General features: G+C 33.2%; 2 protein-coding genes across 2 annotated transcripts; both read right to left on the bottom strand.

Moving 5' to 3' along the window:
* Positions 1-4,534: 4,534 nt before the first annotated feature.
* Positions 4,535-12,363, bottom strand: LOC134230071 (uncharacterized). Its single transcript, XM_062711844.1, has 10 exons — positions 12,231-12,363; positions 11,116-11,305; positions 10,532-10,802; positions 9,344-9,452; positions 9,058-9,221; positions 8,845-8,975; positions 8,593-8,736; positions 6,958-8,476; positions 5,187-5,368; positions 4,535-5,044 (listed from the first exon to the last, which is right to left on the bottom strand). Exons 2-10 carry the CDS (start codon positions 11,260-11,262, stop codon positions 4,544-4,546), a joined length of 3,168 nt encoding a protein of 1,055 aa, XP_062567828.1. The 5' UTR covers positions 11,263-11,305; positions 12,231-12,363; the 3' UTR covers positions 4,535-4,543.
* Positions 12,364-14,785: 2,422 nt separating this feature from the next.
* Positions 14,786-17,862, bottom strand: LOC134230070 (uncharacterized). Its single transcript, XM_062711843.1, has 4 exons — positions 17,702-17,862; positions 15,999-17,559; positions 15,715-15,911; positions 14,786-15,590 (listed from the first exon to the last, which is right to left on the bottom strand). Exons 2-4 carry the CDS (start codon positions 17,536-17,538, stop codon positions 15,015-15,017), a joined length of 2,313 nt encoding a protein of 770 aa, XP_062567827.1. The 5' UTR covers positions 17,539-17,559; positions 17,702-17,862; the 3' UTR covers positions 14,786-15,014.
* Positions 17,863-18,019: the final 157 nt, after the last annotated feature.

Genomic DNA, 18,019 nt, shown 5'->3' with positions numbered 1-18,019 from the left:
ATTTTTTTTCACTTCCGGCTACTTTCATTTTGACTAGTCTCGTTCAAACAGACGCTCGGTCGTCTCCGTTAATCTCTGACCAGCAGGTCGGCGATTTACGGAGACAGCCGACTGTTTGGTCCTATGTAAAACTCTATATAAAGTAAAATAAATCATGATCCAAATTCCATAAAAGTTGAATTTTATGTGCGTTAACATTGTTAACATGGTTAAATATAAATGTTGGAGTAAATGGATTTGGTAATTAGCTCTATTTCTTGACATATGCAAAATTGAAATCTTTCCCACCTACAACTTTACAGTATTTATTTATTATAATATTTATATTAAAATAATCATTATATATTACCCCGCTATCACCTAGGTCATATGTTTACTTCTCCAACCTTAAATTCGAGACTCGAGAGCATGCTACGAGAACGATCAATTTTCAAATCGGGGCCAGTTACTGACAGATAAGTTGATGTTACAGGGGTTTCAGTTACCTCGTTTGAAAGTTAGCATGTTGTAAATTCTATCGTTGTTATTCAAAGTATTATGATCAGTTTGTTAGCATATTATACTGAAAGGAAATAGAAACGCAGGGTAACATGATATGTAAAAAAAAATTTTAACCCATAGTATAATAATAATAGTGTTAACAGTGTTTTTGTTATACTATGCATAAAATCAATTTCAGCAGAGCAACGTTCTGTGAACAGGGCACTGTATTACTGCAACCTGAAATGTTACATACCAACTGATAGGAAAAGTGCTAAAAAGCCAAGAACAGGTGCTACTTGATTTCGACAAGTTTGTCAGTCAACGATCTTTTTGTACCATTTGATGTACTAATTTTCAGTATTTGTAGACGAAATGCATTTCTTTCAATCTTGTAACAGTTGACGAAAGTTCCATTGGAATTTTTACGTGCCTTCTTAAAAAATTATGGTAACAACAGCTTGCTTTGCAGTCGCTAGTAAATTTTCCCCCATAGAACGTCTTAACCGTCGTCAGAGAGGGCCTTGAATGGTTTTCAATCAACCGTGACGATGACGTTGACGCGTAACAGAGTCATAATAGAGTAGGTTATCATAATCATTACATTCACCATAAACTGAAAGAAACCGATTGCGCGATTTGAATCTTTGAGTTTGTCAATTAACTTGACGAAAACCCCGCTATCACCTGCGCATGCGCGCGCCGTAAATGGTGTTTTTTCTCCCAACTTAGTCGTAGCCTTGTGGCAACGCACTTTTAAAAGTAATTTAAATAGAGGCAAGTTTGAAAAATTTTTTCAAAGAATTTCAATTTGGACAAAACCAGCATTTTGAAAAATTTTTTCAAAGTGCATTATAATAGCACTTGATAGCATATATAAATTTTTTTTCAAAGTGCGTTTTCGAGTAACATTTTTTTTACCTTGAGTAATTGTTACGCACTTTGAAAAATTTTTTAAAAAAAAATTTGACTAAGGAATTTTAGTTATTGAGAGATCATTTGTATGAATCATATCTGGAGAAAAACGTTTTAATATACATGTAGTCTATTAAACAGTAAAACATTACAAAATATTAGCGGCACAAACACGGACCTTTTTTTTTCAAAACATTGTACCTAGCCGATCTGAAGCAATGGAAGTGGCAGCATTCCCTGCAAAGGTAACACAATTTTCAATGCCTATATATCTTTGCAAAACATTTGTGTGCCTAAGACCCCCTCCCGGTACCGATGTCTATGCTTCACCCAAACATATGTATTTGTATAACTGGTATGACTTTGAAAACTTTTAATAAATTTTAGTTTATACATAAAATGCATGCAAACTGGAAAAATTAAGTAAATGGACAGTAAAACATTTAAGAGAGATAGAATTTTCAAAATAGGCGATTATTACAATGTACTTACCATATTGCAAATAATTAAACGTGAAGAGATGCTGTTGAAAAGGAAGTTTACTCTTCCTATCTTGTAAAGAAACAAGTCATGTTTTGCACATTTTTATTCAAAGCTTTCAAATACTTCAACTGGTGTGTATTTCTAACGGTACATCAATCAAAAGTGCATGCAAAAATATTCTTACAAAAGCTTTTAGAGTAAATCAAAAAATAAATATTTTGAAATAAAAATAAAACATGATGCTATTTGATTGTAAACAAACTTACATGTATTTCATACATAAGAAACAATGAGTTGAATTATAACAAGAGGCCCATGGGCCACATCGCTCACCTGAGCACTAAAGATTATCTTGTTTAAAAGGTTGAAAATTGCTTTTTATTGTAAAGTTAAACACACTGGTAGTCCCATGACCAATCATGGATTTGCTATTCTTTAGAAAATGATTTTTAAAGAATTTTCCTACATATATCTTTAAAAATTTGAATTATTTCACCTCGCCCTTTACCCTGTGTTTCATTTTTTTCAGATATTAAATTTGAATCTACACTTTTTGAGCATGCTTCCATACAAATATGATGAATTATGGCTTTGTCATTCTTGAGAAGAAGATTTTTAAAGAATTTTCCTATATTTCTATGTGAAACTTTAAACAAGGCCATTTTGGCCCCTGTGTCCCTGATCCCACCATGCCTTCTTAAAAGATTTGTATCCCAGTCTGTTTCACATTTAAGATGTTTTACTGACTATAAATAACAGCAATAACAATTAAACTATTACAATATGATGAATTATGGCTTTTCCATTCTTGTCTTCTTTTTTATGAAGAATTTTCCTATATATTTCATACAAGTAATTTAGACAGAGGCAGGTTATTGACAGATAAGTTGAGGTTACAGGAATTTCAATAAACTTGAAAGTCTAGCATTACCTAAATTCATGCTTTATAATGTATATATGATATATATTATGGCTTTGTCATTCTTGAGAAGAAGATTTTTTATAATAATTGTTATGCCTATGTTTTTTAACACTGAATTTGACTAAGGAATGTTCTGTCTATACCTGATCATTACATGAAATATGAACAAATTGAATCTACACTACCTGAGCAAAAGCTTCCATATAAACATGATGAATTATGGCTTTGTCATTCTTGAGAAGATTTTTAAAGAATTTTCCTATATATTCCATGAAGGACTTTGGGAGCATTTTGCCAAACGGTTACACAGGACTTGAAGATGTCCTCAACTTTTCCATCGACAACTTTATTCATGAAGTGTAGGGTGTTTTATAATAAATGTTACATGTGATATCCGGCTCCGATACTCAATTGCAAGAGTATGATCCGAGTACAAACATTTTTCAAAGAATTTTCCATATATTTCTGATGTAAAAATTTAACCTCATTTTTGAAATGCAGTGTCCAAGGAAGCTAAAGCAAAACGTGAAAATTCTATTTTAGAACGTCCAATAAATTAAGGCGATTATTACAATGTACAGTGTCATATTGCATATAATTTTTAAAAGATGCCACCAAATTTTCATTAATTCTCTATTTTACATCTTGCAAAGAAAAGAAACAAGTCATTTTTTGTGCACATTTTTATTCAAAGCTGGTAAAATGTTATTTCAAATATGTCAAATATTGTGCATTTCTAACAGCAAATCGGAAACAATAAAAAGTGCCAAAATATATTCACATAAAAGCTTTTTGATTAAATAAAAAAACAATTTTGAATTTAAACAAAAATACATGATGCTATTTGATTGTACACATACTTCTATGTATTTCATACATAAAAAACAATGAGTTGAATTAAAATGATGGTAACTGTTGCTGCAAAAAGTTAGGGGGACATTAGTATAATAGATAAACAATAAAAAGAACTGTTTGATTTCTTATTTGAAACGTTGAATAACAGTAATCGTTGCTGCCGTAAGTAATGAGATGTAGTACTATCAATAAGATTTGATTTCTTCTTCTGAGATCGAAGAGTATAATATCAATCGTATAAAAAACACACAAACAAGACTAAATCAACAGCAATGCATTAAATAAAACCCAAGTCAAAGTAAAAAGTCCCATTCCTTTGTCTAGTTCGTTTTATTGTGAACGAGTTTTGTAATTCTGCACATGGAAATAAACAATTTATTCTCCACATTTTCAATTTTTTTTCCAGCGTTTGTTTGAGTCTACTGATAAACTGTCTTCATAGAGATACTGACAGAACTAATCGAGTGATTCGGGAGGCTTAGCAAAAGATTTTCTTGCTGATGCTGGAAAGATTTACAATCAAATAAAAATATGTTAGTAAAAAATATAAAGTTAAAAATAAATTTTAAAAGACAAAAAACACGAAAAATAAAATTTGAATGAATAAATAGATTAAATACGTTTGGAATGAATTTCAAAACACGCCCAAAACTCTGTAATTACATGGAAAACGTACTGTAGCTGCTGGTTTCATAAACGTTTTTTTTAAACACAATTATCACAGCATGCACACACAGAAAATATTTCAAATTAAAGTTGATCTCGATATCGTATTATTCAATACTCGAATAAAAGTCTTCGCTTACATCAAGAAGATCTATTGAGCAACAAAACTCTTCTTAAAACATTTTCTATTGTATATATATTTGGTTCTTCCACATAAACAAGTTACGCAGTATCATTATGTGTAAAAACATTATCTTCCAGAGAACCCGAAGGCATGGATACGAGCCTTCTTCTTTTGCTTACTACGTCATCAGTATTGCTGGATGATCCAGCAGAACTCGACGCAAGACTTCCGATTCCGCTGTCCAGTTTATCTCTCTCCATTTTCTCCACTTCATCATTCCGACCGAGATCCTTCTGAGGGGACGACGATGATTCCATATCTTCATGTCCGTAAGCCATGTCGTCTGATTTTGTAATCTGTGACTTGATATTCTCCTCTGTAAAGTCATCGCCGCCCTCTTCGTCAGTGATGTCGACAGGAGAGTCGTCAGGGTCAGAACTGTCTGAGCTTGCCTCGGCTTCCGAGTCAGAAGACTGGTTCGATTCCGATTTCTTCTCAAAACTTTTTCCTGTCGATGCCAATCGCTCACTTTTCGTCATGGTTTCATCAATACTTTTCCATCTCCGAATTTTCTTGTCAAATTTACCAGATTCAAATTTCTGTGGAGAACAAAATAATCTTTAATTCTCACACGTCTTTTCATATTCCTGTTTTGCTAATACCAGTTCAAACATGCAACAAAAATATCTATCGTATTTCAATCGAATGAGAAATGTTAACTTTTTAAATTATAAAACTGACTAGATAAAACTGTTTTGCTTTCTCAAGTCCACGGTCATCGTTGATGGTCTGTAGTGCCAGTTTGTGGTATTTCTTATTGAGTTCATACGCTGGGTCGTTGAGAGTCAGTCCACCTCTTTCAATCTGAAACCTTGCCTCTTCATAATATTTTGCTGCTAGTACGAAACACTCCGCCTTGTTTTCTGAATAAAAAGGCATTAATTTTTTCTAAAACTTAATGAAAACTTGACCAGTATAATTACTGTACTTACATAGCTACATGGCTTATATGTGCCGATTTTTAACAACAACGATTATACAAATTGAATAGTAAATGTGTGAAGTCTCTATTTGTTTTTTAACAATAATAACAATATAGATATACTAGTAATTTTTTTTTCTGTTTACAACTGCAATGTGTATCAAACTCAAACTCTCTCTCTCTCTCTCTCTCAGCCTGCCCTGCAATAATGTGGTAACATGGAGACCGGTTCTTCGGAAGAGACCATATCAATCGAGATCCTTGTCAAAATAGGTGCCAGCACGAAAAAAAGATCCCTCACTGCTTTAATGGCCCTGAGTGCCAAGTGTACGTTTTAATTTACAGCCCTTCATCGGCAAGTAATGGCGTATCCATATAAGAAAAAAATTCTCAAGAGGGACGTTAAACCTGAACACCGATTCGTAAAAGAAATATGTTCGCCATATTTCGTTGTCTATCACTGAATGTTTTGATTCTCGCTATATTTCCAATTTTGCCAGTTAATGACCCCCTATTTAAAATATAGCGACCGAATTTTTTTTCTGTTTACAACTGCAATGTGTCTCTGATCAGTGTTGTTCGTCAACAGTGTAGACGGACAAATGCTATAAAGAACTCGTTAGTTACAAAAATAACTGTATACCTCTAGACTTCTGGAGTCCGATCGATTATGGCGGACACATTCCTTTTACGAATCGTGTTCAGCTGTAAAAAAACAAACGTCGAGCAACAAAAGCACTGACCTCTTCTCATTTCACATCCTAGGGGCCAATCACAGTTTTAACCTTTCAATAAAGCTAAACACGATTCGTAAATAGGCATACGCCATTTTCGATAATTACTATATATCTTCGATATCAGTATCTTGGTATACTCTCCACATTCGTTACACCTGACTGTTTTATTGTCACGTATATCTGCATGGAATGGCTACCTGTGTTCGTGCTTGTTATCTTGAATATTATTTCATTGCAGTTGCGTGTAGTTGTCTTTGTTCATATACTGCCATGGCCTTTGCTACTGTTGAAAGTCTTTTTGGTGTCTTACTCTCCTGTAGACAGTAATTTTTTCCGCTACCGACTGCTGCACTTGTATAGCATACATCCGTCCACACCGGTGACGATTGATTACACTGAACAGTAACTAAGTGAGCGGCTTTATAAAGAAGCCCTCAGATATAGTGAGAGACCAATCGAATATGGCGGACAAATTATTTTTACAAATTGTGAATAGCTTTAACATGAGCAATTTTCTATCCTTGGTCAAATTAAAATAAATTCATTTTTCCTTATATTGCTTTAGTACCAACATAGTTGAAATCAAACAAGTGGTTCTGGAGAAGATGGAAACGTAAAACGCTTACAGTCGACCCAAAGAAGCAGACAAACGCACCTTTTCGAAAATGAAAGAATTTTTGGATCTACTAAACTCAAATAGAGAAGTGCTATCGACCTCATTAAATCATATACATTATTTTATGGATTTAAACATTAGTTGGCGCTTGCTTGAAGAGTGATAAGCACGGCTTACTTGTTTCTGGGTTTACTCCTTTCCGGAAGTAAAACATACCGACGTTGTGGTAGGCATGCGTAAGGTTAATATTGGGAGGGACTAAGGTATCCTTCCTGATCTGAAGACTCTCTTGGAAATCTTGCTCAGCGTCATCGTACCTTTCCATTTTGAGGTATAATTTCCCACGATTGGTCAGTTTCTTTGCACGACTCTCCGATGCTTTAGGGTCGTGATAGATGGCAAGAGTATAGTATTCTTCAGCTTGATTTAAGAGTGTGCGGTTTGATTCCTCGAGAATACTTGATTTTGATTGTTTTTGCCACTGCGCAAAAAGAGCAGTTGCAATGTTAGTATAATAAACTTGAATGTTGATTCCCTCAGCGTCAACTCCCATATGCTCCAATGCCATCTTTAGCGCTTTTCTGTGGTAGCATTCAGACTTGTCATATTCCTTTTGATTGTAGTAAAGCACTCCTATAGAATTGTATATGTTTGCAATGTCCGTATTATAAAGTTCTGGTTCTTCTTGATAGAATTTTAAAGATCTTTCAAACATCGCTAAGGCATTCTTATATTGAGACCTAGCATTTTGAAATCTGCCCTTCATCCAGTAGAACAGTCCTAATAATGGGGATTTCGTCCCTTCATCTAGGGAGTTTTCTCTGTTTATGAGGTCCTCTGTTTCGTTTAACAGCTTCTCGCATTCATCTGATCTATCGATTTCAAAGAACAATCTTGCTTTTGCTGTTTTGAAATATATCTCATCCAGAATTAAGCCATTTTCCTTGGCATACTGGATATATTGGTCATAATAATCCTTGCGTTCGTGCTCACTCAGAATGAAAGAGCATAATTCATCTCTTCGAAATTCACCCATCACACTCGGTGAATCGACGCATGTCTGCCTCAGTTTTCCTTCAGAGGTAATCAAGTAGCTGAAGAAACTTTGGATGTGAGTTTTATTTTGAATGAGCTTTCTTTGAGTTTCCATTGGGTCGTTTTGAAGATCTAAAGATATGGACTGAACCACCCCATCAAAATGTTCAATAAATCTACTTCTTGCCTTCTTGATGAGATCGTCTTCTGCAGTCATTCCTTCAGTTTTCTTTATCAGGAATTGAACAACTAACGGATGTAAAGAGTAGGCCTTGGACCTTCTTAGGCCTTCGACCGTAACTTCAACAAAATGCCGGCTCTTGAGATGTACTAAATCGAGAGCTGTTGCCGCCTTTTTACTACTTTGGCTTCTACCAGCAATCGCAACTGCTGCATGGATGTCAAACTGGGCTGTACGAAACACTGACAACTCGAGTAAAAATCTTTGAAGGTCTTTATTCAAAAGACGGAAAGACTGTTCCAGGCATGACTCAATTCCAAAACTATCAAATTCTCCTGCATCTTTTTGGTTCATTTGGAGTTGGAATAATAACTGTTCTGGTGTCAATTCAGAGCCTCGAATGCTGTTACACAGCGATAGAATGGCCAAAGGACAGTTTCCACAGAACGCAACTATCTTTGTCACCGTATCCGTATCAGGCTGAAACAACATTTCAGTACATTTTTATCTCATTGTGAAAAGAACGACTTTTCAAATGATTTTTCTATCAGCAAAAATAAAAAATCGTACTCTAGATGAAGTTCAGTATTTCTTACCTCTTTTCCAAGGGTCAATGTAAATAATTCAACAGCTTCTGCGTTATTTAAACCTTTGATTTCAACTTCTTGAATCAATCCCCTGCGTAAACCAACAGCCTTGCTCGAAATTAGTTTTTCTCTTGCTGTGAAAATAATCCGCATCTACGATAAATATAAAATACTCATCAGTTGTTTTAATACATCAACATGATCAATGGTCTGTCGTAGAGTTGTGTGTGGACTAGAATGAAATGCAAGAAATAATTTTACCTTCGACGGAAATTGGTCATCCTCATCTGAATTGGTATTTGACTTCTGTAGCAGTTGCTGAGCAAAGGACAAAAATCTTTGTCTGTCCTTTTCTAGGATACCATCAATGTTGTCCAAAAACAAGACTGTATCTAATAACAAAAATAAATTAATTTTAGTACAAGCAGGTTACTTCAAGACAAGTACTAGTACATGCCAAAAAATAATGTGTACCTGACTTCTCATGATTACATCTCTTTATAAGTAAATCTTGTAAATATTTCAGATCGCTTTCCCCTATATTGCCTCCTGCTGTGTTATCCGTCGATGAAAATGGCAACCTTTCTCCAAATTTCGTCAATGTGTTGCGCAGCAAATCACGAAGAGTTGTCTCTCCTCTGCAGACAGATCAAACACACGAAAAGCTAAAGACGTTATCAAAATGTGAAGTCGTCGGAGCTGTATCTTCATATACACATATACATGTAATCTAAATCTCTAATGAAATCTTTTTTCATACCTTAAGTCTATTTTAAACACATTCCACTTGTCTTCCATGTACAGATGACGACAGACCTCAACCGCCAAACTTGTTTTCCCCATTCCACCCATCCCGCATATCAGAAGTCCTGGAGGAAAAGATTTCGATGAAAATAGAAATAATAAAAGAGATACCAGTTGGCTAATTAAACTGTAATTGATTTTCAAACAACAATTTAACTGACAATTATGCAACATGTTGCTAAAAATTTAACGTTTGGTTACGACATTAACTTAACATTCGTGCAACCGGATGTCAGATCCAGAATAGGGATAGTGACTGTACATGCATTTTGCTAAATGAAAGAATGGTATCCAAGCTCAACAGTTCATTAAAACAACAAACATCAGGCGCCGAGCAGAAACATACTCCTTAAACATCAGAAGTGGGATCAGGTGACATGGAGGAGTAAGTATCCCTTGCCGACCGGTTGCACCCACCGTGTGCTCCTTGTCATGATTGGGAAAGAATGGGAAAATCAACAATCATCATTCAATGTACACATTATTTATGGTCTAATAAGTAATTTGATAAACGTCAGTCAGATTTAATAGACTGTATTTGCTGACAAGGTCATCGCATCGACCATAGAACTTACAAAATAATGACGTTAGACAAATCTGTTTATATTCTTGTTTCATCAACTTGTTTGTCAAACACTAACTGTTTAGACTTTGTTCAAATGTGGAGCTAACTCATGCGTTTCGAATCAATTGAGAGATATAAACCACGTATGGAAGTGATAAGGGTATATTGCTGCTTACGTAAGGGAAGTGGACGATTGTTCATACGTGGTACATGCTCTTGCGTTTTGAATCAACTGAGAGATATAAACCCCGTATGCAAGTAATAAACTTTGTGTATATTGCTGTTTAAGTAAGGGAAGTTGACGATTGAAAAATTAAAGTAATCATGTTTATAAAAAGGGTTTGAATAATGTTTTTATCTTGAAATATATCCAAATCATACTTTTAAAAACAGAAGATTATAGAGGTAAAAATGGTAAATTGTAACTATATGGTTCAGCCAATTTAAATCTAAAGTTACTAAATAAAAATATGAAAACAAAAAAATTTAGAACGTCAAAAAGACGGAAATAAGATACATGGACATGCATCAATGTTTCCATGAAATGTAGAAATGACAGGATAACCAGATCAGACCTACCCTTTCTATCCTTTTCAGTTTTCAAATTTTGGATGATACACGCAAGTTCTTCCTCTCTTCCGATGAAACATTTTGTTCCAAGACCCTTTTCATTCAATTCAATTTCATACTCTTTTAACCCATTCAAGTATTCGCGAAGAGAGTCAGCGACCTTAGTCGAACCATCATCAACATGAAGTCCAATATCTTCAGTCAGGTTGATGAGGAATTCGACAACATGAAAATGTTCCCCAAAATTATTTTCAAGGGTCTGGAAAAATTGTTCTCCATTCTAGATAAAGAAAGAATCACAAGAAACAATAAATATTGTTTCAGCTTGTTGCTTGACAAATCAATCACGTAATGTTTACATCATAACATAATATGAAATAAACAACTCAATTCATTCCAGTAATGCAAAGTCTTGAAAGATAATTGTATAGTGTAATACCGGTAGATGATGTGATATTGGTTGCAACTTATATTTCATTAACATCTAGTTTAAACGCACCTAAAAAAATAAATTTTTCGAAGCTGTGATCATTTTGAGCACTTCAAGCAAGAACCATAAAGTTGGGTTATTTATATGAGATGTACATTCTAACCTTGATTTCTTGTCTCAGTTTTGTATAGGACGAATTGAAGAATTCTCGTTCTATGTCTTTGTCTGTATCGATGACCTCAATAAGACCACTTTTGATTCCTTCCCAAGATTCCAGGGGCTGGTTCCGACCTCGTCTTGAACTTTGCATGACGTCAATCTTGATGGCCTTCCGTCAGGTATGAAGACAAACCCTAAATATGGCGATGAAATCAGTTTACAATTTTGCACAAATCTTTTAAAATAACTTAGCTGCTAAGTGTTATATTTTGAATAAAGATTTATAAAAAACTTATTACTGGAACAAATAAAGTTAAAATATATATTTAAATTTACATTTAATTCACTTAGATATAGAAATACTTTTTTGTAAAAATCTTGAATGCTGCAAATTTGTAACCAAACAATCTTGGATTTGGGACGTAGCATTAAATATTTATGCTAGCTCTCCATACGTAGCAGCTAGGTTACCCGCGATTTAATAAATAAGCTAGAGTTTTCAATTTTGCAAATTTTTAAAATTGCCAAGAGTTATAATCTGAAGTTTTCCTGTTCATTTTGAAAGTCACTCATTGTTTAGTTCAAGCATTTAAAAGTTTTATCATTTGTATTCAAATGGAAAGGAGTTCAAGCATGTACATTTGAAAAAAAAATCAATAAAAACTCCATGTTAAATGATACATTTTCTATAACAGTAGATTGAACAAGTTTAAGACAATTAAATTAAGTGGTGAATATTATTTTGGAAAAAAAAACAACGATAGAAACACTACAAATTACATATTAACAAACATGATGGGGAAACAATCAACTTCCTTTACGTCATTGTTGTACGATTCTTTCTTGAAGATAAAAATTACTGTAATTACGTTTTCCATACTAATTTATAATTATTTTTAAGCCGACTATTGTCAACGGATGTTTACGTCATCTTCCGATGATGACAAAGAGCATTTTGACCGGTCGGAAGTGGATGCTCACTCCTCCATTGCACTTGATCCCACCTCTGATGTTTTCGGGGTTCGTGTTTGTTCTGCTCCTGACTTTTGAGCTTTGATACTGATCGTTATCCCTATATATTTCATTCTACTTGGGTAATACTTTATCTAAATTTCCTACCTTATAGTCTTGCAGGTCTTAATAGTAAAATCGTTCTGGTGAGAACATGGAATAATAATTCACAGGGTGCTGATGGATATTGGCATCGGTCCTAGTTTGGAAATGGATACTATGAACATTTACGAAAGCCCAATAGTGCAAACCAAAACTATATAAGAACGACGAAATTACAAAATAAAAACCGAAAAATATTAAATAAAAAACGAAATTACAAAATAAAATACCGAAACTAAATAAAAAAGAAATTACAAAATAAAAAAACGAAATTATGAAATAAAAAAAAAATTATAATAAAAACAAAGAACTATATGCGGTATATTGCATATATTTGCCCCCAGAAAAGTCAAATTTTGAAAACTTCCTGAAATGTGTTGAATTCAATAAATTGTATGGGAAATATAAATTATCAGAACATATTATTGTTTCAAAGTAGTTTATTCACAATTTTTGTTTGAACCAATCCGATTTTATATCCTTTTTTAAAAAAGGACAAAGTGTTTCAACAATTTTAAAAATTTATAGAGCGCAAGTTTGTTTATATTTTTTTCATTGATATCATTTCTACACATTATATCAAAATATTGAGCCTGAACACACAGATTTTTCAAAATATCGATGAAATATTACATTTTTTCTTTTTTTGAAATTTACGTCATGTTTGTGACGTCATTTCGTACATATGACGCCATTACGTATGAAAATATTCAGTGCGTTGAAGTCAGCGTATACCCCCCTGTTTAAGAACATATAAGAAATTTTAAAAGTTTTAAATATCAAAAATGTTCTTTCATTAATAAAAATAAAAAAAGACAAAACTAAATTACGGAATTTTAGTTCTGCATGGCAAGGATATGTGAACCAATGAATCATTCAAAAAAGCGCACGTGTTATAAAAAAAACATTCACTCGTTTATTTTTTTTTCTAATTTTCTAATTTCGTTTTAAATCAAGATTTTTCGTTATTTATTCATTTCTTTTTTTATTTAGTAATTTCGTTTTTATTTAAAGAATATATGATCGGCAGCCAGTCACAGGAAAACTCATAAATTTTAATTTTAATTCAAAAAGTTTCAAAATGAAGCTCGAAATTGAAATCGTTTCATGCAACAATTTACAATTTATGTGTCTGAATGAGATTCAAAGCTCATTGATGTTCTTAGAATCGTCTTGTGGAAAGATACATGTTTAAAGAAATTGTGTATTATACCTGGTATGCAAGATATAAAACAAGAAGCGATTGTTGAAGATTCACAAGGAAAGGAAATACGAAATACACTATGCATTATAAAAGGACTGAAGTAAACAGAAAAAAATAAAGTACTCTCCTTCATATAAAATCATGTTATTTCTTCAAAAGCCTGGATACCTATAATTTTTCATTCTAAAATATATTTGTTGATCAATTTTCAATTAAAAAAAGCCAAGTAGGTGTTTTAATCACATTTTCTGAAAATGTATTGGAGAGATACTAAATCTATATAATATTATCCATTTTTCACAGGTACTTGTGGACAGGGTATGACTTTTTTTTTAGTAAATCGTTAAATCTATGTTATTTTCTGGATTTTTCATATGAAATACGTTGTAAATAAGTACTAGAAACATAATTCATAACCAAAAAATATTTTGACCAGGGGTGTATATAGGGGGGGGGGGGTCCTGTCCCCAAGTACCTGTGCCATTTTTAAGATAAAGTTATAAGAATACCCAGGTCAAAAACACTTTACTTTGAGAATTCGGAGACATTTTTATAAGTATTTTGAATTATTCAATGACTGATTTTCAGAACCTGGGGGTCAAACTATCTTAAGATATTTGTTTGTTTTGTTTTTTTTTAAATTAAGTTTTCGTTATTGGGCTTCTGTAAACAGTAAATCTAAAACCATTACAAAAAATATTACGCGTGCATTTAGCTAGGTATCCTTTATAAAATTACACTCTTTAATGCATCTGTTTCCTAGGAACACATATTTCGTCAGGAAACTATCACTTACAGTAACTATAATAGCGATCGTTCTAAAAACACATGACACAACTTGCATGAAACCGGATAACTTTTTAAAAGAAATTAACGATGTGAAAATAGACTCTATTTAGTGAAGTACTAAATCTATAGTTTGTCATACATATTTGTTTACCTGAACATACATGAAAAAGTATGATTCAACTTTCACTTTATAGGTTTCGACACGCAATTTATCTATTCAAAACTTTAAAAAAGAGGAATAATAATTCATTTATAGTAAAATATGTGATTTAAATCCCCAGTAAAAAATGTCTGTTAAATAGAAAAAAAACTTGAATCACACAAAACAGTGAAATGTGTTCTGTGTTACAAAAGAAGATAAAAAGGGGAAACAAATAAAAATTAAAAACAAAAAAAATCTCACTTGAGCCTAGCTTTGGCTAAGATGAGCTAATAACAAACAACAAACAAAACTTACTCTTTTTTTGTTATTCATGATATTTACAGTTTGGATGGTTTTACCCAGAAAATGGCTTCTGAGCACAGTCACATTTCGTTATATTCATATTTCATGATAAAAAGGATCCGAAACGTGTCCGGGCCATTAAGTACAATGCAAATAAGCTTGAATAAATCAAGGAAAAGAACCACTGGTATGTGGCATTTGAATAAAATCCTTCGGTTTATTCCACAACTTATAATAGATAAATACAATAAAATATAATGAAAATTAACTTTTCTATAAATCAATTAACTACATGTACAATGTTTGAGAGTTTGGACATATTCCATCCAAAAGCAGATTGTGAGAGTACAGTCTAATATACATTATTGGGACCCATGCATTGGAAATCATCGTCAAAACCTTTTTGTCTCTTTAAAGAACATACATTTTGTCTGTTACAAAATTTCCTCTTCCAAGGGGAGTTTAAATGGTTCAATGCACTTTTTTCAGAAGAAGAGAACACATCTTCCTCCATTGAACCTGAAGGTATGGACAACAGCCTCGGTTTGGAATTAGACTCTGACGAAGAGGAGCAACTTGAGATGGAATCTCCATAGCCGCTGTCTACGGAACCACTGAAAATTCCGCTTTTAGGCTTTCGTGTACCTATGTCATTTTTTGTTTCACAAGAAGCTGCAATAGGCAGACTAACTGTGTTTTCATTAAATCTCCCTGTTTTATCATCACACTTTTGGGTAACTGAGATTTCTTCGTCGGATGTTTCGATGAGAGAATAGGCTTCAGAGTCAGATGATAACGAGCCAGAATCGTCACTTTCCGATTCCATGTTTTGATATGTAAACATTGATTGCATGTGAGAAGATTCATCGTCTAGGTCCAAACTTTGATTAGGGAGACTGTCCTTGTTATATCTTCCAGCTTCAAAATCCTGTATGCATAAAAAGAAATAAAATCTTTATACTCAATAAAGAAATCAAAATTTATAATTGGTATACAATTTGGAACTCTTAAACAATTATTTATTTTTACCTTGTACAAATATTTGGTCTTACCTGATAGAACATTTTCATTTGTTCCATTTCCTTCTCATCCTTATTCAGTAGTTTTAAAACTCTCGTGTGACTCTTCTTTATTTCATCGTAAAGGACTTTGTTCTTCTGCCAGTTGTTGAATCCTCCCTCCTCTATCTGTCTTTTAATCTCTTTGTAGTTTACATTAGCTCTTGTAAGGAAACCAGCAGCCTCTTTTGCTATTAACAGAGAATAAAAATGTTGTTTGTGTTATATAGAGAAAGGCAAACTTAAAATACATGTACATGTAGAATCGAAATACGTACAAGGGTCCCCTATCTTTAATAAGTTTGCTGCCTTCGAGACAAACAGGAAACTTATTCCATGGTAGGATGATATAAGATTTATGTGGGGTGGATGTACATATTGTTTCCATATATCCAAACTTTCCTGTAAATCTTTTTCCGAAGCCTCGAATTTTCCTTGTAAAAGATAAAGTTTTCCCCTCATTTTAAGCATTTTGGCTCTCTTTTCTGCTATTGCTGTATTCATTGATAGAGCTTTGCTGTAGTAAATCTCTGCTTCTTGTAAGGCATCCTTATTCTGGCGGTTTAGATCCCACTCTTTAAAGAATGCACTTCCTATGTTTGTCAGGAAAATGTCTTTATCGATGAAACCATCATGTTCCTTTCCAACCAAAGTGAGAGCTTTAGAGTGGAAGTCTCTTGCAGTGCTATACTCTTTGGATTTAAAGGCAATAACTCCCATTAAATTGTAAATATTTGCAATTTGTGACCAACAATCTCTCTCCTTTTTTTGCATTATAGATAATGCCCACTTTAGGTATTGTTTAGCTTCGCCATACTTTTCAAATATGTTTAGATATCGAGCCTGCATTGTCCAAAAGCCACCGAGAATCAATGCAGAAGGATAGTCTCTGATCTTCTTCTTGTGTTTTAAGTAATTAGCTGTTTTAGAGAGTTGTTTCTGTTTATTTATTATAGAATCAATTTCGGTCAAAATGGTGTGACACCTCTCTAGTCTATCATTATCAAAATAAAGTTTTGCCAGACAAGTTTTGTAATACACAAGTTCCAATACCTTGCCTTCTTCTTCAGCGTCAGAAATCATACTTTTGAAAAATTGACATCGACGAGTAGTATCCAATACTAAATCCGTTAACCATTCAGTGTTTACAACACTTAATGTGCTGGGAAGATCAATCAAGGTAGGTCTAGTGGTTGTATGCAAATGAATTACGTATTCATAGAAAGTTTGAAAATGAGGTTCGTATTTGGCAATAATCGTAAGCGATTCAGCGGAAGTCATTTTTGATGTTTTTGATATCGTTTTATGCATAAATTCGACATATTTTTCCCTTGCCTTGTTAACAATGCTTTGATATTGTTTCTCTTTTGATTTAAGGAATTGATAAACTAATGGATGGATATAGTAACATTTTACTGAAGATACTTTTTGTCCATGTTCTTTTCCAATTGGTTCTGACTGAAATAAACTTTCTTTGGATTCTAGGAAATGATATTGTTGCAGATCGCCGATCTCAATTTCCAAGTTTGCATGTCCTATACTCGTTCTTCCGCAAACAAACCGAGCAGCCTCGATATCAAATTTTAATGTCCGAAAAACAGACAGTTGCATCAAGGTACACATTGTTTTTTGTTTGTCCGATTTATTCAGCGCAGAGAAAGAATGTTGTAGACAAGTTTCTATTCCCATGATATCATTGTGAATCGTCGAGTTGCTATACAGCAAAAAGGTTTCTTTAAGTGTACATGAAGAAATTTCTTTTAATACTCTGCTTAGAGAAAGTATGGCTAATGGACAGTTCGAACATATTGATGCCATCTTTTTTATATCCTTCTCATTCTATATTTAGAAAAATAAAAACAAACAATAATTAATGAGCACGACATAAGCAAAATTAATCGGAAGAATACTCAAATTCCAATCATTAATCATAAAAAGAAGTTATTTTATATTTAGTCGTCTTAATTTAAGTTGTACTAACATATTGTATATTTTGTGTGGCCAACTCTGTCTTGAAAAGTGTCAAAACTTGTTGCTCCGAAAGCTCTTTTACTTTAATTTCTACAAAGACTTCTCGAAGAATACGGGCATTTAGGGTGGATGGGAGACTTGGACGAGAAGTTATAATAAACCTTGTCTAAAATTAAAAAAAACAACAACATCCATTTAGATCCAGAAAGATTGATTACTTCATCGTAGTAAAAAGTATGAAAAAGAATCAGAATTAAAATTCATTATTTCTCTTTTCTCTACAAAAATATATAAAAACAAATTATATGGTAAATTACCTTCCCTTGAT

Source organism: Saccostrea cucullata, unplaced genomic scaffold (genome assembly GCF_032062105.1).
Source record: "Saccostrea cucullata isolate Sc308-1 unplaced genomic scaffold, CSIRO_AGI_Scuc_v1 ctg3268, whole genome shotgun sequence".
Taxonomy (NCBI): Eukaryota; Metazoa; Mollusca; class Bivalvia; order Ostreida; family Ostreidae; genus Saccostrea; species Saccostrea cuccullata.
This window is presented reverse-complemented; position numbering and strand designations above follow the sequence as displayed.

Coding starts and splice junctions, on each gene's coding strand:
- LOC134230070 (XM_062711843.1), bottom strand. CDS start 17,538: ATGGCATCAATATGTTCGAACTGTCCATTAGCCATACTTTCTCTAAGC. Junction 15,912..15,998: donor ATTAAAGATAGGGGACCCTT/GTACGTATTTCG, acceptor CTCTGTTAATAG/CAAAAGAGGCTGCTGGTTTC. Junction 15,591..15,714: donor AAATGAAAATGTTCTATCAG/GTAAGACCAAAT, acceptor TTATGCATACAG/GATTTTGAAGCTGGAAGATA.
- LOC134230071 (XM_062711844.1), bottom strand. CDS start 11,262: ATGCAAAGTTCAAGACGAGGTCGGAACCAGCCCCTGGAATCTTGGGAA. Junction 8,737..8,844: donor ATGACCAATTTCCGTCGAAG/GTAAAATTATTT, acceptor TATTTATCGTAG/ATGCGGATTATTTTCACAGC. Junction 5,045..5,186: donor AAGCAAAACAGTTTTATCTA/GTCAGTTTTATA, acceptor TGTTCTCCACAG/AAATTTGAATCTGGTAAATT.